Source organism: Nomascus leucogenys, chromosome 10, assembly GCF_006542625.1.
Source record: "Nomascus leucogenys isolate Asia chromosome 10, Asia_NLE_v1, whole genome shotgun sequence".
In the NCBI taxonomy this organism is placed as follows: domain Eukaryota; kingdom Metazoa; phylum Chordata; class Mammalia; order Primates; family Hylobatidae; genus Nomascus; species Nomascus leucogenys.
This window is the reverse complement of record NC_044390.1, coordinates 62,711,770-62,734,249: the sequence shown is the minus strand read 5'-3', so window position 1 is coordinate 62,734,249 and position 22,480 is coordinate 62,711,770. Positions and strand designations below refer to the sequence as shown.

Sequence of the window (22,480 nt, the reverse complement as noted above, 5' to 3'; positions counted from 1 at the left end):
GACCTCATTCCAATTAGCTAGCACTCCATCTCTAAGCCTGTTGTAGGGACCAAGGGAAAAAAGAGATAGATATCTGTATTTATATTACATATATATAATATACATATGTATAATATCTTTAAGAAACAGACACACGGCTGGGCATGGTGGCTCACGCCTGTAATCCCAGCACTTTGGGAGACCGAGGCAGGTGGCTCATCTGAGGTCGGGAGTTCAAGACCAACCTGGCCAACATGGCAAAACCCTGTCTCTACTAAAAATACAAAAATTAGCCGGGCACAGTGGTTCATGCCTGTAATCCCAGCAACTCGGGAGGCTGAGGCAGGAGAAACACTTGAAGCCGGGAGGCGGAGGTTGCAGTGGGCTGAGATCACGCCACTGCACTCCAGCCTGGGCGGCAGAGTGAGACTCGGTCTCAAAAAAAAAAAATAAATAAAATAAATAAAGAAATAGACACACATCACTAGGTGTAGGGTTCCAGAGCATTCTAGACTCACCAGCCCTGGGCCTCCCCCTTCCCTTGTCCACTAATTAGCCCTGTGCCCTACAGGGTCTCACTTTCACCTTCACCTTCTAGGTCAGCCCAGAAATGTTGCTTCTCAAGTCCTGAGTCCACCTCCTAGCACTGCCAAGCAGTCCACCTGGAGGTGATGAGAACTTCCAGGCTTTGGTAATGGACAACTCTGTATCCCTGGAGCCTTCATTCCTTTTGGCATTACAGAACCACAAGAAGTCATCTAGAATCATTGAGATTCTCAACTCCATTGGGCAAACTGGAACCAGCAAAATCTCAGATATCTAGAATTGCCACTGCTTCCTTGACTCTGTGATCAGTCTATAGCCACAGAATCCTGATTCCCTTTGGACATTCTAGAATGGCACTTAAAAAAAAAAAAAAAAAAAAAAAAAACAGGCCGGGCGCGGTGGCTCACGCTTGTAATCCCAGCACTTTGGGAGGCCGAGGCGGGCGGATCATGAGATCAGGAGATCGAGACCACGGTGAAACCCCGTCTCTACTAAAAATACAAAAAAAAAAAATTAGCCGGGCGTGGTGGTGGGCGCCTGTAGTCCCAGCTACTCGGAGAGGCTGAGGCAGGAGAATGGCGTGAACCCGGGAGGCGGAGCTTGCAGTGAGCCGAGACTGCGCCACTGCACTCCAGCCTGGGCAACAGAACGAGACTCCGTCTCAAAAAAAAAAAAAAAAAACAACAACCCACCCCGTGGATCCTTTCAAAGCGTTGCTTATTCTCCTGGCTGGGTGCTCTACAGCCAGAAGTTGGAGTTATCTAATATCAAGGACTCTTAATCTGTCACTTCAGTCTTTCTAAACCCACAGACTAACAATGTTTTGTGCATTCTAGAAACATTACTCTTTAGTTTCTGGAGTAGTTCAACTCTCCAGGTAAAACCTGTCCTAGAATCACCAGTGCTTGCCTCTGTGGTCAACCTAGACTCACAGAATCTCAACTAATGAGCTTTATGGAACCACAGGTCTTTTTTTTTTTTTTTTTTTTTTTTTTTTTTTTTTTTTTTTTTTGTCTTTGGTCAATCAAGATGATCTTGAATACTTGGGGCATTCCATAACCTTCCCTCCTTAGGTGGTCTAGAACAAATGCTTTGCTATTCAGTTGGCTGAGTTGAGAAGCAACACTCCTTTGAATCTTAGGTGAATCCAGACCTACAAACTCTTGATATCTGATGCTGTTCAAGAACTGCCAACTTGCTTCCCCAAAGGCAGTCTGTACCATTGGTTTCTCACCCTGGTCAACAATCCAAGTCTCCCCATATAAAGGAATCTAGAACCACCAGTCTTTTCCTCTTGGGTGATCCAGAATTCTGGTGAGACTCAGGAATCAGGCTCATAAAGGGGTCTCAGGAGGGAGCACAGAAGCAGAGGAATTAAGGTCCAGTATGTCCATGGTGGGTCACCAGGCATGGCAGAACCTTACCACCTAGTCATTTACCCAGCAGGCCTGTCGGTATTCGGGAACACCTGCCCCCATCCCAGGAGAGAGCCCGATCTCTCCATCTTGCTACCTCAGGGAAGGGGGCATACATGGGGAAGGGGACATCAGCTTGCATCATGGAGGCAGGGTCAGCGCCAGGGTTGGTGTGAGAACTCGGGGGCTAACAGCCCCATCTTCTGTTTCCACCCCATTCTCTTCCTCGTCCTCATCGTCTTCATCTTCCTCCTGGCAGCAGCTCAGAGCAAGTTCATTCTCATAACAAAATGCAGTCAGAGAGCCGGGGAAACTAGACTTGAGGCTGTGGGAAGCCTGCTCTGCCCGTTCATCCAGCTCCTTAGCACTGCAGACCGGTGTCCCTGGGACCTCGTAAGTGCGATGGAAGTGGCGATAGTCGACCTCATACTGGGAGCCACGCTGGAAGAGAACTGGCTCAAAACGATGGCCCCAGAGCAGTTCACCAGGAAGGTAGGATGAGCGACACTGTGTGGTCATGGCTGTGGCCTCAACCATCCCCTCGAGAATGACCACCAGCTCGAAGTCAGCCCTGGCCAGCTCAGCACGTCCTAGCTCATACAGAGGACTGGCAGAGTCGATCTCATGGACGATGGTGATGGGGGACACGAGGAAGATACGATCGGTGCCTCCATCAAAGCCCACATCCACATCCTGGTGGTCCAGCGGGATGTACTCACCCTCTGGGGTCACACGGGGCTGCAGCAGGAGGCGAGGAGCCAAAGACAGAGAGCAGGGAGCACAGAGACGGGCAGAGACGGAGTGAGAGAGAGGAAGAGATGCAGAGAAAGAAGAAGGCAAAGACCACAGGAGTGAAGGAAAGGGTGAGAACACAGATCAAGAGATGGGGCCGGCAACCCAGAGAGAGAGGAAGTCAGAGATGGCAGGGGAGGGCACAGAAACCCAGTGAGGGAGCCAGAGACCCAGGAGGGGAGGATGGATGTCCAGAGAAAGCATGGGACATGGGACAGAGACCCAGAGATAGAGAGGAAAGAGACTCAGGGTTTGGGGGTAGAAAACGGGAAGAGGGGCATGGTGGGGGAAGAGAAGGAGAGGGACAGAGTGATATTGGCATAGAGACACAGAAATCAGCAAGACAGAGATGAAATCAAAGCAACAACAGAAAATAAGGATGACATCCAACAGAGAATTGGAGAAAGAGCGGGAGAGAAAAGTGGCTTTTAGTATGTGGCCAGAGAAAGATAAATCAGATGACAAGAAGGGGGAGTTAGGGCAACCTAGGTCCAACATTCTACACCCACCACTGCCTCAGGCTTATCCCTGGGCTCTCCCCTGAGCTATCCCAGCTGCCAGGGCAACTGCAAGCCCTTCCATGTCATTCTGTGTGTGAGCATGCTTTGTGGGGGTGTGGGCCTTTCACCCCCGCCTACCCACTGGTTCCATAGCCACCTCCCAGGCCAAGTCACTGCCCCACAGACTTCTGCAAGAGCCAGTGTCCCTCCTGTTCATGAATCCTGGTATCTCAAAGCTTCAGGCAGGAGATTGAAGTGGGAGGTGGGCACTTATCCTCCTCTTGTAACTGTCTCTGGGAGCCCCAAGTAGAGGAACCCCAGAGGCGGCTGGGAGTTGCAGCTCCCACCACCCCCGATCCTCTCCAAGTCCAGCCTCAACCCAGAGTTCTAAAGTCACTTTACTTGGGCAACGGCAGCTGCTGGCCCAGAGTTTCTTGGGAACGGAGATGTCTGAGCAATTTCACCACAATTCTAGGAACACTAAGGCCCCTTCTTCAGGGCACGGGAGGGAGCCACTACCCCAGGGGCCAATGGGAGGTGCAGTTTCGTTTCGTTGCCACCTCCACCCTGCTCTCAGAGGTTTGGAGACTGGTGGGATACAATGGGCCACTGAGGCGGGGAATAAATTCTCCCACAGATGCTGCAGGACCCCACACCTAGAGGCCTGGAGAACTGTGCTCCACAGCGATGAGCTGCACCCATTCCAGGGCCTGCTTCTCCCAGGGGCCTCAAGTCACAGGCCTCTGACTGTGCCACAGTGTCCAGTGGGAATTGTAAGCCCGAGTAATAGAACGGTCACGCAGGCCCTCCACCACCCCCTCGCAAAGCTGCATCTGAGGCCACCCCATCTTTGGACAGGTCCCTTGACCCAGAGGCTTCTGGGAATTACGATCCAGAGGTTTGACAGGCCAGGCGTGGCCCTTTCGGGTCTACCCACAGGCGGCCCATCCTCAAGCCACAGGAAGCTCTGTATGCCCCAAATCCAGGCCTCCAGGAAAAGCTGGTCACATACCTCTCTGTTGGGTTTACATCCCCAGCTGCCCAGTGACCTATTCGCAGGCCACAAGCCCGAGAGGCTGCTGGGAGTTGTAGTCCACGTCCCCTCCAGGACCGCACGCCCCTCGCCCTTGGGCCTACATCTCCCACAATCCCCCAGGGCTCACGGAAGTCCCCGCCTCTCCTCCCGCGCGCACCTGCAGCAGCTGGGCACGCACGTGGGCCTCGACCAGGTGGCTGCGGCGCAGGTTGCCGACGCGCCACATGAGGCAGAGGCGGTGGTCGCGCAGCGCCACGACTGCGTTCTCGCTGAAGACCAGCGTCTCGTTGCGCTTCTTGGGTTTCGCCATCTTGGCCATGACAGCACCCACGACGAAGGCGTCGAGCACGCAGCCAGCAATGCACTGCAGCACCACGGCGGCCACAGCGGCCGGGCACTCCTCGGTGACGCTGCGCACGCCGTAGCCGATGGACGTCTGCGTCTCCAGTGCGAAGAGGAAGGCGGCCAGGAAGCTGGCCACGTGTGAGAAGCAGGGCGCGGGCGGTGGCGGGGCGGCCAGGTCGCCGTGCAGCGAGGCAATGAGCCAGAAGGCCAGGCCGAAGAGCAGCCAGGAGGCGAGGAAGGAGCAGGAGAAGAGCAGGCACATCCAGCGCCAGCGCACGTCCACGCACGTGGTGAACAGGTCACTTAGGTAGCGCGCGCCCTGGCCACCCAGGTTCACGAAGCGCACGTTGCAGTGCCCGTCTTTCTTGACGAAGCGACCGCGGCGCCGGCCCACGGGTGACTGCACCGGTGCCGGCACCCACCCGTTGCGGCACGACCCGGGCCCGGCCTCCTCTTCATCGCCCGCCCGGCTGTCTCCCGAATCCAAGGCGCCGCTGAGGCGGCGTAGGGCCCTGGCCAGGCCCATTGGACGGAGGGACCCCCTCCACTTGGCCTAGTGGGGGGCAGGCGCCCCCAACCTGCTGGGACAAGAAACCGGCAGAAACGTCAGGGGCACCAGGAATGGGTGAGCTCATCGGCCAAGCATGCTCTCTGGTGGGACTTAGTGGCCTCATCTGTCAAATAGGTGGAACGATACTTTTTTTTTTTTTTTTTGGAGACAGAGTCTCGCTCTGTCGCCCAAGCTGGAGCGCAGTGGCATGATCCTGGCTCACTGCAACCTCCGCGTCCCAAGTTTAAGCGATTCTCTGTCTCAGCCTCCTGAGTAGCTGGGACTACAGGTGCACACCACCACGCCTGGGTAATTTTTTTTAATTTTTTTTTTTTTTGAGATTGAGTCTTGCTCTGTCGCCAGGCTGGAGTGCAGTGGCACAATCTCAGCTCACTGCAACCTCAGCTCACTGCAACCTCTGCCTCCCAGGTTCAAGTGATTCGCCTGCCTCAGCCTCCCAAGTAGCTGGGATTACAGGCACGGGCCACCATGCCCAGCTAAGTTTTTATAATTTAGTAGAGATGGGGTTTCACCATGTTGGCCAAGATGGTCTCGATCTCCTGACTTCATGATCCGCCTGCTTTGGCCTCCCAAAGTGCTGGGATTACAGGCGTGAGCCACTGCGCCCCGCCAGCCACCTTCTTTTTAAAAATGTTTTATTAATTTTATGTTTGTTTTATAGAGACAGGTGCCTCACTATGTTGCCCAAGCTGGTCTCAAACTCCTGGCCTCAATCGATCTTCCCTCCTCAACCTCCCAAAGTGCTGGGATTACAGGCCTGAGCCACCCCACCTGGCCCATACTCAGCTTTCAAGTTGGAAGATGCAGCATAAACAGCAACAATACTATAACAATAATGATATTATAGCAAGTGCCACAATAATTACAGCATGCATTTATACAGTGCTAAATCTATGTACTGAATTCATAATTTGTGTTCTATCAATTATAATGTTTATATAGTTTGGAGGTTGTTATAAGCACTTTACATGAGTTTACATATTTGAGCCTCAGAGCAAGCCTATGAGGCGGACATCATTATCCCCATTTTCTAGATGAGGAAACTGAAGCACAGAAAGTTTAAGTAACTTCCCCAAGACCACAGCTAAATAAACTGGGATTTGAATGCTAGCCATCCAGCTCCAGAGTCCATGCTCATAATCCTAAGGTGTAACTGCTTCTCAGCATGGAGAGATGCCTCAGGGCTCTGAGGTCAGCTGTGGTTCAAAAACAGGCTCACAAAGTAACAAAAGGAAAAAAATCCATCAATTGAATTGCATCAGAACTAAATAACTTTTTTTTTTTTTTGAGACGGACTCTCACTTTGTCACCTAGACTGGAGTGCAGTAGTGCGATCTTGGCTCACTGCAATCTCTGTCTCCTGGGTTCTCCTGCCTCAGCCTCCCGAGCAGCCAGGATTACAGGCATGTGCCACCACGCCTGACTAATTTTTGTATTTTTAGTAGAGATGGGGTTTCACCATGTTGGCCAGGCTGGTCTTGAACTCCTGACCTCAAGTGATCCTCCTGCCTTGGCCTCCTAAAGTACTGGTATTACAGGCGTGAGCCACTGCACCCGGCCAGAACTAAAAAACTTTTGCACTCCCAAAGACACTATCAAGAAAGTGAAGAGAGGCCAGGCGAGGTGGTACACACCTGTATCCTAGTGCTTTGGGAGGCTGAGGCAGGAGGATCACTTGAGCCCAGGAGTTCATGACCAGCCTGGACAACATAGCAAGGGGCTTGCTCTACAAAAAAATTAAAAATTAGCCAGATGTGGTAATGCAAACCTGTAGTCCTAGTTACTTGGAAGGCTGAGGTGGGAGGATTGCTTAAGCCCAGGGGTTTGAGGCTGCAGTGAGTTATGATTGCACCACTGCACTCTAGCCTGGGCGACAGACACAGCAAGACCATGTCTCAAAAAAGTTTTTTAAGAAAGGGAAAAGACAACCCACTAATGGGAGAAGATACTGTAGATGCAAATCACATACCTGATGAGGAACTTGTATCTAGACTATATAAAGAGCCCTTGCAACTCAGTAATGAAAAGATACATACACCCCCCAGCCTTTTTTTTTTTTTTTTGGGAGATGGAGTCTCGCTCAGTCGCCCAGGCTGGAGTGCAGTGGCGCAATCTTGGCTCACTGCAAGCTCCACCTCCTGGGTTCACGCCATTCTCCTGCCTCAGCCTCCCGAGTAGATGGGACTACAGGCGCCCTAATTTTTTTTGTATTTTTAGTAGAGACGGGGTTTCACCGTGTTAGCCAGGATGGTCTTGATCTCCTGACCTCGTGATCCGCCTGTCTTGGCCTCCCAAAGTGCTGGGATTACACGCGTGAGCCACCGTTCCTGGCCTTTTTTTTTTTTAATTTTTGAAACGGAGTCTCAGTCGCCCAGGCTGGAGTACAGTGGCGCAATCTCAGCTCACTGCAACCTCCACCTCCCAGGTACAAGAGATTCTCTTGCCTCAGCCTCCTGAGTATCTGGAATTACAGGCTCACACCACCATCCCAGCTAATTTTTGTATTTTTAGTAGGGACAGGGTTTCACGATGTGGGCTGGTGCCAAATAACCCAATTTAAAAGTGGGCAAAGGGGGCCAGGCGCAGCAGCTCACGCCTGTAATCCTAACACTTTGGGAGGCCGAGGAAGCTGGATCACTTGAGCTCCGGAGTTTGAGACCAGCCTGGCCAACATGGCAAAATCCCGTCTCTATTAAAAATCCAAAAATTAGCCGGGCCTGGTGGTGCACATCTGTAGTCCCAGCTACTCTGGAGGCTGAGGCACAAAAAAAGTGGGCAAAGGATCTGTACAGACATCTCTCCAGAGAAGGTATACAAATGGCTCATAAACATATGAAAAGATGCTCAACATCATTAGCCATCAGAGAAATGCAAATCAAAACCACAAAGGAATACCATTTCGCACCCACTTAGAATGGCTATAATAAAAAAAACAAGTGTTGGTGAGAATGTGGAGAAATTGGCATCCTCATACACTGCTGTGGGGAATGAAAAATTGCAGCTGCTGTAGGAAGCAGTCTGGCAGTTGCTTAAATGGTTAAACATAGAATTACCACATCATCCAGCAATTGCACTCCTACTTATATACCCAAGAGAAATGAAAACAGATGCAAAAACTTGTACACAAATGTTCACAGCAGCATTACTCATAGTAGCCAAAAGGTGGAAACCCAAATATCAACCAACTAATGAATAAATAAAATGTGGTATATTCACCCAATGAATAGTATTTGACAATAAAGAGAAATGAAGTATTGATAGATGCAACAACATGGATAAACCTTGAAAACATTATGCTGGCCGGGCGTGGTGGCTCACACCTGTAATCTCAGGACTTTGGGAGGCCAAAGTAGACAGATCACTTGAGGTCAGGAGTTTGAGACCAGCTTGGCCAACATGGTGAAACCCCGTCTCCACTATAAATACAAAAATTAGCCGGGTGTGGTGATTACAGGCACGCGCCTTTAATCCCAGCTACTCGGGAGGCTGAGGTGGGAGAATCACTTGAACCCAGGAGGTGGAGGTTGCAGTGAGCTGAGATTGCACTAGTGCACTCCAGCTTGGGCGACAAAGCAAGACTCCGTTTAAAAAAAAAAAAATTAATTGTGATGGCTGCACAATTGTGAATACACTAAAAGCCATTGAATTGTACCCTGTAATGAGTGTATGATACGATACGTGAATTAGATTTCAATGAAGCTATTGTAAAATAAATGAAATGGGCTCATGCCCAACCCTCTGATCTTTGGCAACTCTTTCTGAGTCTCGGTTTCCTCCATTGTAAGGTGGAGAAATTGGGATTTCTTAAAAGACCAGGAAGGGCCTTCTTACCATATGGGTAAGGGCCCAATCCTGGCTTAGTTGCTCACTCACCATGTCTCCTGGGATCTCTGGCTTCCTTTTCCAGAGACTCAATTTGCTCAGCCATTTACTAGGTGTGTGATTGATGACAGGTCACATCCTTTCCTGAGCCTCAGCTCTCTCACCTGTGAAAGGCAGGAGGCCTGGGGGCTGGGCATGGTGGCTCACACCTGTAATCCTAGCACTCTGGGAGGCCAAGGTGGGAGGATTGTTTGAACCCGGGAGTCTGAAACCAGCTTGGGGAACATGGCGAGACCCTATCTTAAAAACAAAAATTATCCAGCCATGGTGATGCAGCTACTCTGGAGACTGAGGTGGGGGATCACTTGAGCCCAGAGTTCAAGGCTGCAGTGAGCTATGATGCTACCATTGCACTGTAGCCTCAGCAACAGAGCAAGACCCCATCTCTTAAAAAAAAAAAAAAAAAAAAGAGGGCAGGTGCGGTGGCTCACACCTGTAATCCTGGCACTTTGGGAGTCCAACTCAGGAGGAATGCGTGAGGCCAGGGGTTTGAGAACCAGCCTGGGGAAGACAGCAAAACCCTGTCTCTAAAAAATAAATAAATAATAAAAATAAAAAATAAAGGAAGAAAAGAAATGGAGAGAATCGCAGCAGCCTGTCAGGGTGGACGAAAGGAAAGGGCTGGGCATGGACCCGCACCCCTCATTGCCTTCAGGGTTCGCTGCAAGGTTACCAAACGCTTGGCCCTGTGGTGAGGAACTTCCCAGGAACTGGCTGGATCAGGACAAACCATTCCAGGGGTTAAATAATTTGTGCTGGAACCTGGGGATCCTCAGGGGCTTCTTGGCAGGGCCTGGCACACTCCATTTGGAAAGAAGACCATGAGACAATGTCAAGTTTGGCACCAACTGGGTCTCCCACAACCACCCGGGCAGCCTGGCCATTCGCGGGGGTTCGTTAGGCCCACTTGACAGAGGCAAGGCTGAGGTGAGAGGGAACCAGCCTGGCTGTGTCCAGTGCCCACAGTGTACCCCAACCTTGACTCTGTCTCACCCTTGACAACCCTGCATGTTAGAGACTATTCTCCCAAAAAGGGGAAATAGGTTCGTTGCCCAAGGGGGCAGTCCGGAGGTCAACATCAGGATGCAGCATCTACACCTGCAGCACTCCCCAGCCTGGGGATCCCCACTCTGCACTGACTCCACCCCCGGGAACCACCCCCATGGGCTGGGGAGGCAGGTGGGCACTGACACTGACCTGTGCTCCACAGGTCCCAGCCTGGGCCTCTCACCCTCACTTGCCCATCTCTCACCAAAGCCCTTTGATGAAGGGACCTGGCTTTTCACACAAAAGCCAACTGGGGCTGAGGTTAGTCCCTTGTCGCAGGTCTCTCAGCCAGTGGGGAGAGGAGTGGCAAAACCTAGCCTCCCACCCAGGCCTCCTGGAAGCCACGGCCTGAGTGCCAAACCACAGTCTTCTCAAGAGCACTCTGGTTTCAAACACACCTGGTACGTACGAGGCCTCGCGATGAGCTCCCGACATGCCCACAGCCCCCACCGGACTCTCAGACCCCACTGCTCACCTTGACTGCTCAGGATGCTGGGAGGTGAAGATCACCACCCCCTTTCACAGTTGGGGAACAGGCTCAGGGAACGCCATGAGCTGGCCAGGCCCCTGCAGTGGCAGGGGGAATGCTGGTTGGGTCCTAAGCCTTTCTTTCCTTCCCAGAGCTCTGCCCTCAAAATCCTCCAGTCCCACCTCAGCCCCGTGAGGCAGACCCCCGTGTCTACTTCCCAAAGCCGACGGGGACCTTCACCAGGGGGCCATCTGCGGCCAACATGGCCCAGCTCCCAGGCTGGCTGCAACTCAGGCTCAGGGCACTCCCCTCCCCTAGCAAAAGCAGGGCGGGAGGGAAAGGGATCCTCCACCTGACCTGCGAGAGCAGCTTAATGTTTCCATATAAAGGAGATACAGGGCTTAAGGTGCTTCAACTTCGTGTCAAAGTCACTGTCTAATCTGAGGCCAGAAAACTCCGCCCCCAGGCCCCACCCTCACCCACCCAAGTCAACACTGTCTTACTCTTCCAAAACCAGGGGTGTTCCCCGCCACTCCCCACTTACCGGTGGGGACTGGACAGCAGGTTGGAAAGCAGAGACTGCAGAAAGACAAGGAGATACAGAGATAGGCAGGAGGAGTGTTGAGAGGGTGCCCCAAGAAAAAGTATAGGGACCAAGCAGGACAGGGACCCTGAGAGAGAGGGGGAAAGAGACCCAGAGAGAAAGGGACAGAGACCCAGAGAGGGTGGCAGGAAAGGGACATTGATCCAGAGAGAAAGGGACAGAGACCTTGAGAGAGGACAGAGACCTTGAGAAGATAGAGACTCAGAGACAGAGGGGGACAGAAACCCAGAGAAAGGGGGGACAGAGACCTAGATGGAGGGGGACAGAGAAGACAGAGGCGAACAGGGCAATTGGGAAAACGAAAAAGAGAAAAGAAATGTTTTAAGAAATGGCAACATGGGGAGATGAAATTGTGAAGACAGAGGCAGAGAGAGATGGGAGAGACAGAGATGGGGGGAGAGACAGAGATGGGGGGGAGAGACAGAGACAGAGACAGACAGACAGGCTTTCTTTGAAAGGATGGAAGCCAGTGAGAAAATGCATAAAATGGGGATGGGGTGAGAGTTGGAGGCACTAAACCTGGGGGTAGATTCTCCTGGCGCTGAGCCTGTCGCTGATGGGAAGACAGGGCCTCCTTGAAGGGGACGAGCTGAGGACAGGGACGCTGGGGCAGGGGTGGATGGGGGCGATGCAGCAGAGCAGGAGGGGATGGTTCAGCGGGGCCTTGCGTGGAGGCACGTACCTGGTGGGGCGGCCCACCCCCATGCCCTCCGCTGGGGGCTCCTCGGCTAGGGTTGAGGGGAAGCCTCTGTGGGTGCCGAGGGGCTGTAGTCTGTCCTTGGTCCCAGGGACCGTGTGACAGGCACCCGACCTCAGAGTCCACAGACGGATCAGAGGCTGGATGGAGGGGGGCTGGGGGTGGGGCCAGCTCAGAGCCGCAGAGGGGGAGCCAGGGAGGCCGGCCAGGCAGAGCGGCTGGGCCACAGCCCAGGCAGGCTGGACAGGAGACAGCGGCGGAGGAGAGAGACAGTGACTGGGGGGCAGGGAGACTGGCAGTGGGGGACGGGGGGACTCTGAAAGAGGGGGACACAGAGAAGAAAAATAAATAAACGGGAGAAGAAAAAAAAATAAACGGGAGATGGACGGAAGGAGAAATGGGGGCTCCCGAGTTCCCTGAGATGAAGCCTTCATCAGCTGGTGGGGGGCAGGGATGAGGCCCCTTTCACTGAGCCAGAGGGAGTTCCAGATGAAAGGACACTTAGAGAAGGCAGAACGGGGCGGCACCCAGTGGGCGGAGGGTTGGGTTGCACTGGACTCCCAGTGGCCTCCCCCAGCCTAGCAGCCTGAGGGCAGCTGGTGCCAAATTCCTCCCCACCCCCAAGCTCCCCCCCACCATTTCCTCATAGGGCTGTGGCCAAAGACCAGAGTCTCGCACGCACCTCAGGCCTCTTCCTGATCCTTTATTGCTGCTTGGGAGCCCTGAACGTCCTCCCGACACAGCACCAGCCTCTAAGTCAGGGAGGAGGGGAGGGGGTCGCATGTAGCCCCCACACGGGGAAATCCTGGCCAAACCCAGCTGGCAGGAAGACAACGGGCAGAAGCAAATTGTGTTGGAGGAACCCACACCTCAAATTTGATGCAGCCATTGTATATCCCCCGAGTTCCCTGCTGGGAACCAGCAGCCAAAACTGGGTCCTGAGCCGGACGTGGTGGCTCACGCCTGTAATCCCAACCCAGCACTCTGGGAGGCCAGGGTGGACAGATCACTTGAGATCAAGAATTTGAGACCAGCCTGGCCAACATGGTGAAACCCCATCTCTACTAAAAACACAAAAATTAACGGGGTGTGGTGGCACATGCCTGTAATCCCAGCTACCCGGGAGACTGAGCCGAGAGAATCACTTGAACCCGGGAGGCGGAGGTTGCGGTGAGCCAAGATCGTGCCACTGCACTCCAGCCTGGGCGACAGACCAAGACTCCATCTCAAACAAACAAACAAAAAAACTGGGTTCTGTGGGCACAGGTCAAATGGGTCACAGCTGACAGGAAGGAATCCACCGACACACAGGCCACACCAGGCCACACAAGTCTCTTGGTTAACTGAGTGGTTAAACCGAGTTCTTTGGTGAGAGGGGTCACTGGATCAGACCCAGGCCTTCTAGAGAACAATACATCAAACAGAATCCATCACGGCAGCCCACAGGCCGGCCAGTCTGTCAACAGACCTGAATGAACCCCTTCCAGGGGGGCCCAATTCGACTTCAGTTTCCAAGCAGGAAGCAAGAGCAGAGCCAGTGGGACGCCTCAGACACTGATGGTGCGGAAGACGGTGAAGCCTGACAGCGCCGTGCTGACCAGGAGCCCTGGGCACTGCGGGTGCCAGTGCAGCTCCTTCAGCTCGGTCTCACCCTGGTGCACGAACAGCAGCTGCTGCGGGAGGTCGGCCAGCCCGGGGTCGGCCTCCACATCGCCCGCCTCAGGGTCCCGCTCCACTGCCAGGTCCCACTGTGTGATCTGGTGGTCTGCACCCGAGGCTGCAAAGACCCCGCTGTCCTGCGGGTGCCACTCGACGGAGGTCACAGGGGCCACGTGCTGCTTGAAGGTGGCCACCGGGGAGCCAGACTAGAGGGAGAGGATGGGAGTAATGGGCTCTGAATGCCTCAGCCTGACTCTGGGGGGGACCCAGGCAGAAGCCCCAACCCCTCTCCAGCCTCAGGGTTCAACCAGGGCCCCACCCCTTAAGCCCTCACAAGCCCAGAGTCCAGGAAAGGGACACAGGGTAATTCTGGCTGCTAAGAAGGCTGACCAGCCCAGGGGTTGCTGGGAATTGTGATTCACCTGCAAAGAAGCCCCTCCCAGCTCAGGTAGCAAAACCCCTGCCTCTGCTCTTCCCTCTGCCTGCCTCTGTTTTCTTCCTTGTAAAAGGAAGGCATGGGCTGGGCGTGGTGGCTCACGCCTGTAATCCCAGAACCTTGGGAGGCCAAGGCGGGTGGATCACCGGAGGTTAGGAGTTGGTGACCAGCCTGACCAACATGGTGAAACCCCATCTCTACTAAAAATACAAAATTAGGTGGGCATGGTGGTGCATGCCTGTTATCCAGTTACTCAGGAGGCTGAGGCAGGAGAATCGCTTGAACCTAGGAGTGGGAGGTTGCAGTGAGCCGAGATTGCACCACTGTACTCCAGCCTGGGCAACAAGAGCGAAACTCCATTGCAAAAAAAACAAAAAACAAAAAACAAAGGAGGGCATGGCTCTCCCAGAGCTCTCCCAGTAGATTCTACAAAGGCCTCAAAGGAGGCAGAAGCACAATCCCCAGAAGCCGACCCAAAGAAAGACTAAGAATGACAGCACTTTCTTTTTTTTTTTTTTTGAGACGGAGTCTTGCTCTGTCCCCCAGGCTAGAGTGCAGTGGCGCGATCTCGGCTCACTGCAAGCTCCGCCTCCCGGGTTCACGCCATTCTCCTGCCTCAGCCTCCCGAGTAGCTGGGACTACAGGCACCCGCCAACACGCCCGGCTAATTTTTTTTGTATTTTTAGTAGAGACGGGGTTTCACCGTGTTAGCCAGGATGGTCTCGATCTCCTGACCTCGTGATCCGCCCGCCTCGGCCTCCCAAAGTGCTGGGATTACAGGCTTGAGCCACCGCGCCTGGCATGACAGCACTTTCACTACAGCAAAGGCCCTGCTCAACTGGAGTCTCTCTCATTAGGAGAAGTGGCTCTGAAGTTCCAGTGGTCAACAAGCTGGGCCCTGTGTGACCTGGTGGGCCTGGGAGGCTGCAATCCATCTCCAGCCTCCTCCCCAGGGCTGATGCTATAGAAACGATCAAACTGGAGGAGACAAAGGATGACGGCAGCCCAGGAAGGCAGAGCCACACAAAGTTGCGGCTTTGCCCAGAGGGATGCCGGACGCTGCAACTTCTCCTGCGCAGGGACCCTCCCAGCTCCACAATGTCAACCCCTAGCTTGGCTGTCATGTCACAGCGGCTCCTGTCCTTTCTGTGCCTCAGTTTTCTCCTACAACGAGCAGGCTGGGCCCCGATTCTCAGTTGCATCTATAAATCTACAATTCTCTGAAGCTCTCAGCACTGGCCGTAGAGACAGCTGTACAGACAGCTGTACTTTTGCCCACAGGCAGATGAGAGTTCTAGTCTCTGCTGCCCCAGCCCCTTCCATCTCTTGTCAGCTGTTCCCCTGGTGGAGTGAGTGACCCCAAGAGTGGAGACCCGCCGCCCTTCCTCTTGCTGAGCCTCAGTTTCCTCCTCTGTACCCTGAAGAGGCGGGAGTCTAGTTTTAAGGGCTCTCCAGCTCTGGTTGTATAAAACCATTCAAGGAGGAAAAATCCTACAAATCCCAGGGGCTGCTGCGAGCAAGCTTCTCTAGCCCCCAGGTGTCCGACTGGGAGAATACCTTGAACTGCCGAAGGTCCCAGATCTTGAGGGCCCCATCATCCCCGCCACTGAGCAGGAAGGGCTCCCGGCGGCTCCAGCTGATGACATTGACGTCCCCATCATGGGCGGTGGCTGTGGTGAGCATGCAGGCCTTGCTGGGGGCTGCCCGGATGTCCCAGATTCGGATGGAGGCGTCAGCTGAGCAGGAGGCAAACACCTGGAGGAGGCGGAGTCTGAGTGGTCCCGATGCCCCCCAGCCCACGGTGAAGCCCAAGCGCCAGCGGTGGGCCACTCTCTCTTTCACTGTCCCCCTTACTAGGACTTGGCCTGGAAACTAACCTCCGTCAGGCTCCCAGCCCTCTTTTCCCTCAGACCTAGGATTCCAGGTCCCTGGCCTAGAATCCATCAGAACTAAACGACCAGAACCCCACCCTCCCTCACCGTGTTCTCAGTCGGTGACCACTGCAGGTCCTCCACAGAGCGCGTGTGGCCCACGAATGGCCGCTGGTCCACGTGCCAGGAGCCGCCGTCCGTAGGTGTCCAGAGGTGGATGTTCTTTTGACAGTCACCGGTCAGCAGGCGACCTGGGGAAGGGAGTCAGGAAATGACCTCGCCCCCCCTGGCTGCAGCTTGCTCCCGTCCTTGGAGTCTAAGCACCCGGCCCCTTGTTGCAGACCTTGCTCCCCCCACCTCCCGGGACTCCTAAACACCCCAGGGACTCACCGGGCACCCGGGGGGACCAGTCAAGGGCAAAGCCCTCGCCCATGTGTCCAGCGAAGGAGAAGATGGGCTTCATTTGGGCCTGCTCATCCCGGAGGAAGGCTGCCAGGGCCTGGGGGTCCTCCACCACCTGCAGAAGCCGCCGCAGTGCAAACACCTCCACCTGGCCCTTCTCTGACCACACCCCAGCCACGGGCTCTTCACCCAGCCATGACACCTGCAGAAGAGCAGTGGGGGAAGGGTGATGTGAAGCGAGGGGACAGGAGGATCAGGGCACTGACCCCACGCTCCCCATATCCCAGACAATCAGAAGCGCACTTCCTCAGATCTCCCAGGCCTGGGACTACAGCTCCTTGAAACCTCTGTGGGAAGAAAATCATAACCTGTAAAAACCAGCATGGTAACTGGGACAGCTCTCCACAGGGGGGTGGGAGTGGGTGGGGAAGCTGAGGCGGGAGGATAGAGCCCCAAGATGCCTGGGAGTTGAGGCTGCAATTCCCGCCAGCCCTTGGGAGGGTGTTCAGGCTCCTGGTCTCGGAAACCCTCTAAATGTTGGAAGGCCACAAGACTCAGTCCTTGGATCCCCTTGCCTCTGTGTTTGTTCACTAGGAGACCCAGTCCAGCCACGAGGTTTCCAATACCCCTAGCCCTGACCTCTCCCCTGGGCTCCAGACTCTTACTGCACTGACCGTTCAAACTTTTTTGTTTTTGAGACAGGGTCCTGCTCTGTTGCCCAGGATGGAGTGCGGTGATGCCATCACAGCTCACTGCAGCCTCAACCTCCTGGGCTCAAGTGATCCTCCCACCTCAGCCTCCCAAGTAGTTGGGACTATGGGTGAGCACCATCACATCTGGCTTTTAAAATTTTTTTGTAGAGACAAGGTCTCACTTTATTGCCCAGGCTGGTCTGGAACTCCTGGTCTCAAGCGATCCTTCTGCATCAGCTTCCCAAAGTGCTGGGATTACAGGCGTCAGCCACTGTGCCAGCCTGACCATTCAAACTTAAGACAACCAAAGCCAAGCTCCTAATTGCCACCTGCGACTGCTCCCTCTCCACCTCAGGCCTCAAAATTGCAGGACTCATTCTTGGTCCTCATGCCCAGCACCTATGTTGGCTACAGTAAAAATGCTCACTTCCAGGACCGGGCGTGGTGGCTCATGCCTGTAATCCCAACACTTTGGGAGGCCGAGGCGGGCAGATCAGGAATTCAAGACCAGCCTGGCCAACACAGCCAAACACCGTCTCTACTAAAAATGCAAAAATTAGCCGGGTGTGGTGGTGTGTGCCTGTAATCCCAGCTACTTGGGAGGCTGAGGCAGGAGAAACGCTTGAACCCGGGAGGCGGAGGTTGCAGTGAGCCGAGATTGCGCCACTGCACTCCAGCCTGGGTGACAGAGCGAGACTACATCTCAAAAAAAAAAAAAAGGACATGAGGAGATGTTGGGAGTTACGAACACAGGGGATGGGTCGGGTGTGTTTCAGAGTATGCAGAGCAGGCTCCTGGGACCATACTTACCCGAACTCGGTTGATACCACCATAGTGGGGCACCATGGCCAGCTCCAGCTGAGGCTTCCGCTCTTCTTCATCCTCTTCATCTTCCTCCTCCACTTCTTCATCACTGCCCTCTGAGGGTGGGGGCTTCGTCCCATGAAGATTGTGCATCCGAAGCATCATCAGTCTGGGAGAAATTGTGGGGTGAGTTAGGCACTAGATTCCAGGATTCTTAGGAAGGAGAGAGGCTGGAAACCCAGACTCCTGGGTCTGCGAGAGGCAGAAACCGGAAGCCCTAACTCCTAGGTCCTGAGGAAAGGGCTGGAAACTGAGCCTCCTGGTCCTGGAAAAGCCTCGGGTCTTACCTGTTGCTCTGGGCGCTCTCAGCCTGGGTCCCAGCACACAAGTAAAGTGTAAGAGGAAGCTCTGTCCGGTTGTCTCCCAGGTGATCCCGGACTATGTCAAAGCTGAGACAGGGGGCGCCTGGGGATGGAAGGAGGTGTTTACGAGTTAAGACGGGACAGTGAGAGCTCAGTCCCCACCTCCTTCATGGATCAACCGCCTCCGGTATGAAATCATTTCTCTTAGACCCCAGCCTTCTCTTCCCGAGCACCTCTCAGGTTAAAGGCTCGGGATCAGCCACCTCAGGACCCTGGAGTCCGGACTCAGCCCTACCAGTCTGCGCTCGGTGGTAGAGCACATAGGCCTCCTCGTCCATGACCAGCTCCTCCCCTTCGCGTAGCGGCGGCCCCCGGCCGGGCAGGTAGACCTGGGATGGGCCCTTGGAACTTGTGTCGCCGGACTCGGCCTCCATGGGTTCCCCGGTTTCACACGTGCGCCGCCGACCCTTGCGCGCCGCCATCTTCGAACCCTCTCACTGCTGACGCCCGGTAAGAGCGTCACTTCCGGGTTTCGCTTTCCGCCTAATGAGATCCGCCCTACTGCGCGGTTACCTTGGAAACTCCGGGTACCGCTAATCGGAGAGGGTGCGGAAACGCGGGAGGAGAACTCAAGTAATGGCGCCAGCGATAGAAGCCTGCGGATACGGAGAAACTGCATCTTCGCGTGACTTTGGGCGCTGTTCCTCGCGGTAGTGGCAAGGCCTTCTGGGAGTTGTAGTTCTACGGGAGGCTTGTTTTCCCCATTTTCCACTTTCATTCCGAGAGCGTTCTTTCCACTTAATTAATTATTCATATATGCACATTTGCTCTTTCACTGGCAAGGATACTGAGTTTCTGCTCCCTGAAGACCCATAAGGCCGGTTTCTTTTCCTCTCTCTGTTGTGATGGCTTTGTTTCAAAAATGCCTTCTTGTAGACAGGATGGATATTATCTGTAAGTTAGGCGGGTCAATCTACCCTCTAGGGGCAGTCAATTGCCTAATTAGACATTCACATTGCAGCTCTGGTCAGCGAGCACTTAATCAGAAAGTCCACCCTCTGGAGGCAGCTATTACAAGTGCTTCGTCTCTCTTTATCGCCCATCAGCACCAGCGGTTTGGCTAACTGACATAATGAAATGTTAGAAATAGATTCTCATTGGTGAGATTAACAGCATTCAGGATAATGCGGATTGGCTGGGATATGTCAGACACTCTCCTAGCTTGCATGAACAGGATATTGAGAATCTAGCAAGCCTTGGTACCTATTGCCATAGGAAATAAAACCATACCTTTGATCTTATTATGTTTTGTCTCCAGGATCTATCTCACCACTCTCTTGGGGTCTCTATCTGCCCCAGTACCCTCTCGACTCTCTTTTCAGGGTCTCTTCCCACCTCCTCTTTCTTGGTCTTTTTCTCCCCACCCACCTCCTTTCAGAGTCTCTGTTCTCTTTCTAATTCTGTCTCCTCTTCCCCTGTGGGACTTTTGTGTTTCTGTTTCCTCCAGAGAATTTGAGGGGGGCTAACAGACACGGAGCTTAGGCTTGGACTGAGGAGGCATAAAAACATGGTTTATTCCAAACACTGCAATGTGGAATAAGAGAGTGGGAAGGGAAGTTGGTGGAGAAGTGTGGACTCCCAGACCCTCCCCTCCGCAACCCAGCCCCAGACCCGGCTGGAGATCTGGGAAGAGGAGGCTTTTTGGAGGTCTGCTGGGTCATCACTGAAGGGTCGCAAATAAGGGTTGGATTTGGAGAGGATGTGCTTGGTGGCAAGTGGGGTGGTCCGGAGGTGCGGCAGGGTGGGAAGTTTTGGCTTCAGGGAGGTTGGGTTCATCCCGGTGCAAGGGAAGGCGGGGCTTCCGTTGGGGACGTGTCCTAGGTCAGAGTAGGGAAAAGCGACCGAGGGTGGAAGAGGAGGAGGGGGTGTCACGGTTTGATGTCAAGGGTCACAGTCTGGTCGGGGCACAGTCTGGGGTTCGGGTCACAGTTTGGGGTCAGGGGTCACAGTCTGGAGTCGGATGACCATTTTAGGAGTCGGATGTCACAGTCTGGGTCAGGGGTTTCTGTGTGGTGGGGCCAAGGTCTGGGGTCACAGTTTGGCGAACGCGTCTCACAGTTTTGAGTCCCAATGGATGAAAGGTTAAAAACGGGCTTCCCCGGAGGCGTGGCTGGGGCCGGGGAGCTGCACAGTGATGTGGGGGCCACGGCCCCGGGCGTGGAGGTGGGACGCGGGAGTGGCGTGAACCCCCCACCTCCCGCCCCATCTGGTGACGTTAAAAAGCCCTTGTCGGGTTTAAAAAAAAGTCCGGTAGGCTCCAAGGCCCCCGCCCCCTCGCTCTCCGGCTGGGTGACAGTTGAGGGACCAAATCCTCTCCGGCTTGCGGTTCCTCCAGAACCAGGGGGCGCAGGACGCTGCTCCAGGCGGGGTCCAGCCAGTTCCACTGTTTTCCTTCCCAACCCACGCGGGTCCTGTCCACTGCGGGCGCCCCCTCGGGCCGTGGCCTGCGCTGACCAAGGGGGCAGTGGGGCCCCCGGGGCCGCGTCATACCTCGGACTCGAGGCTGGAGAAGTGCGCCGAGCCCCTGCGGGTGCCCAGGTCCCCGCCCCGGTGTCTCCGGTGGGAAGCTGTGGGCAGCGGCGGCCCCCAGTGCGCGGCGTGCGGACACCTGCGAGCGTGGCGGGAGGGCCCGGTAAGCCTGCGCGCAGCGGCGGCGCGAGGGCACGAGCTGAGGTCCTCGAGCGAGCGCGAGGTGGGCGCGGGCGGCGGGAGGTCCCAGCCCCCAGCGGCGCGCCGGTGCCTGTGGTGGTGGGGCGCGGCGGCGGCGGGCGTGCGGTGCGAGGCACGCGGGCGGTGCGGGTGCGACCGCGGGCACCCGCAGCGGGCCCGGCGTCGGGGCGGGGGCCCGGCGGCCCAGGGTGGAGGCGGCGGCGCCCACCAGCCGCCGTCCAGGCCATCGTGCGAGCAGCTGAGATGGCGTGGCGGCGGCAGCAGCTCCAGGCTAGCGCAGTGGCGACAGTGCCAGGCGGCCGGACCGCTGCGCGGGGGCAGGTAGTCCCAGCTCCCGGCGCGCCAGCCCCCGAGCTTGTCGACCGACCAGTAGCGGCCGGGCGGCGGCCCGAGGCGCTCGGCGTAGGGGTAGGGGAAGTCGGCAAACCACCAGGGCTCCAGGCCGCCCAGCGACGCGCCGCCCAGGCTCTCCGAGTCCTCCGAGTCCGACGGCGACGGCTCGAGATCGAGGTAAGGGCAGGGGGGCGGCGCGGCGCGGCATGGAGGCGGAGCGGCCGGGGCTCCTCCGCTTGCGCCCCCCGCGCCCCCCGCGCCGCCCGCGCCCGGCCCTAGCAGGGGTTGGCTCTCGGGGTCCGAGCGCGGCCACCGCGCGGGCGCCGGCGGGCTCTCGTCCTCGAAGGCCAGGCGGCAGAGCGGCGGCCCGACGGTGGTGGCCGCGGCGGCGGGGGGCGCGGGCGGCGACGGGAAGCCGGGGAAGGCGCCGGCGGGGGGCTCGGCTGGCTCCTTGTCGCGTACTATGGCGAAGTAGGAGGGCGGCGGCTTCTGCGGGGGCTGAGCGGCCGGCGGGGACAGCGGGCGCCCGGCTGCGCCCCGCGGTGCCGCACGCGCCTCGCCCAGGCCGAGGCCTAGGCCCTGCGGCTCGATGGGGCCATAGTAGCGGTGGAAGCCGTCGGCCAGGCCCGCGCCCCCTGGCGGCCCCGCGCCCTTGGTCCGGCGCCAGCGGTCCACTGAGGCGCGCTCGCGGGGCACGAAAGGTGCCGGCCCGGGCGCCGGCCGCGGCGCGGGGTACGCGGGGCTGGGCAGGGGCTGTGGCGGCGGCGGGGGCTTGGCGGGCGGCGGGGCGGCCTCGGCGCTGCAGCAGCTGTACATGCCCTGCGGGTCCGGGGACAGGACGGGGGTCAGCGCGAGGTGCCCAGGACGCCTGCCTGCCTCCCCTCCATCCCTCTCTTCTCTCCATTTACCCGCCTGCGTCTGCCGCTCTCTTCCCCACTATCCACATCTCGACCCACATCTCCTTGTCTCTGCTCGGCTTTACCTTTGTCCCCTGCCCCCGCCATCTCTCCCTCTCTGCCCCGTACCCTGGAGAAGGCCAGCAGGAAGTCCATGCGGTGGGTGGGCCCCAGGCAGTGCCGCAGGCGCCAGTACACCAGGTGCTCCCAGGCGAAGACCAGCAGGGACAGGCCCATGGCCACGAGGAGCATGTAGAAGACGCCCGCCATGTTGTCGATGTCCAGCTTGCTGCTCATCACCTCGATTTTGTCATTGTGGCAGATCCCAGAGAGCCACAGCCGCTCCAGCATCTCGATCTCATCTGGGGAAGGGCGGTCAAAAGTCACCTGCTATGAGTACCCTCTGAGGACC

General features: G+C 56.1%; 3 protein-coding genes across 8 annotated transcripts in view; all 3 read right to left on the bottom strand.

Annotated features, from left to right (window-relative positions):
- Positions 1 to 1,200: 1,200 nt before the first annotated feature.
- KCNJ14 (potassium inwardly rectifying channel subfamily J member 14) lies at positions 1,201 to 12,001 on the bottom strand. 3 transcript variants are annotated; one of them, XM_030820985.1, is made up of 3 exons: positions 11,869 to 12,001; positions 4,426 to 5,194; positions 1,201 to 2,678 (listed from the first exon to the last, which is right to left on the bottom strand). In XM_030820985.1, the coding sequence occupies exons 2-3, from the start codon at positions 5,137 to 5,139 to the stop codon at positions 2,082 to 2,084; spliced, it is 1,311 nt and encodes a 436-aa protein (XP_030676845.1). In that variant the 5' UTR covers positions 5,140 to 5,194; positions 11,869 to 12,001; the 3' UTR covers positions 1,201 to 2,081. The 3 variants fall into 3 exon arrangements, with proteins under 3 accessions (XP_030676845.1, XP_030676846.1, XP_030676844.1); XM_030820986.1 differs by having other exon boundaries at positions 4,426 to 5,191; XM_030820984.1 differs by lacking the exon at positions 11,869 to 12,001 and having other exon boundaries at positions 1,538 to 2,678; positions 4,426 to 5,586.
- A 561-nt stretch (positions 12,002 to 12,562) lies between these two features.
- Positions 12,563 to 18,861, bottom strand: GRWD1 (glutamate rich WD repeat containing 1). Of its 2 annotated transcripts, none has more exons than XM_030820983.1 (7): positions 18,405 to 18,861; positions 18,095 to 18,212; positions 17,754 to 17,916; positions 16,240 to 16,453; positions 15,958 to 16,100; positions 15,536 to 15,733; positions 12,563 to 13,535 (listed from the first exon to the last, which is right to left on the bottom strand). In XM_030820983.1, exons 1-7 carry the CDS (start codon positions 18,589 to 18,591, stop codon positions 13,431 to 13,433), a joined length of 1,128 nt encoding a protein of 375 aa, XP_030676843.1. In that variant the 5' UTR covers positions 18,592 to 18,861; the 3' UTR covers positions 12,563 to 13,430. The 2 variants fall into 2 exon arrangements, with proteins under 2 accessions (XP_030676843.1, XP_030676842.1); XM_030820982.1 differs by having other exon boundaries at positions 12,563 to 13,748; positions 18,405 to 18,837.
- Positions 18,862 to 19,659: 798 nt separating this feature from the next.
- GRIN2D (glutamate ionotropic receptor NMDA type subunit 2D) overlaps positions 19,660 to 22,480 on the bottom strand; it is a 49,992-nt gene continuing 47,171 nt past the window's right edge. For all 3 annotated transcript variants that reach the window (XM_030820979.1, XM_030820980.1, XM_030820978.1), the window contains 2 exons: positions 22,198 to 22,430; positions 19,660 to 21,991 (listed from right to left, as the gene is read on the bottom strand). In XM_030820979.1, coding sequence (XP_030676839.1) covers positions 20,654 to 21,991; positions 22,198 to 22,430 — 1,571 coding nt within the window. In that variant the 3' untranslated portion in view covers positions 19,660 to 20,653. The remainder of the gene's footprint in view (positions 21,992 to 22,197; positions 22,431 to 22,480) is intronic.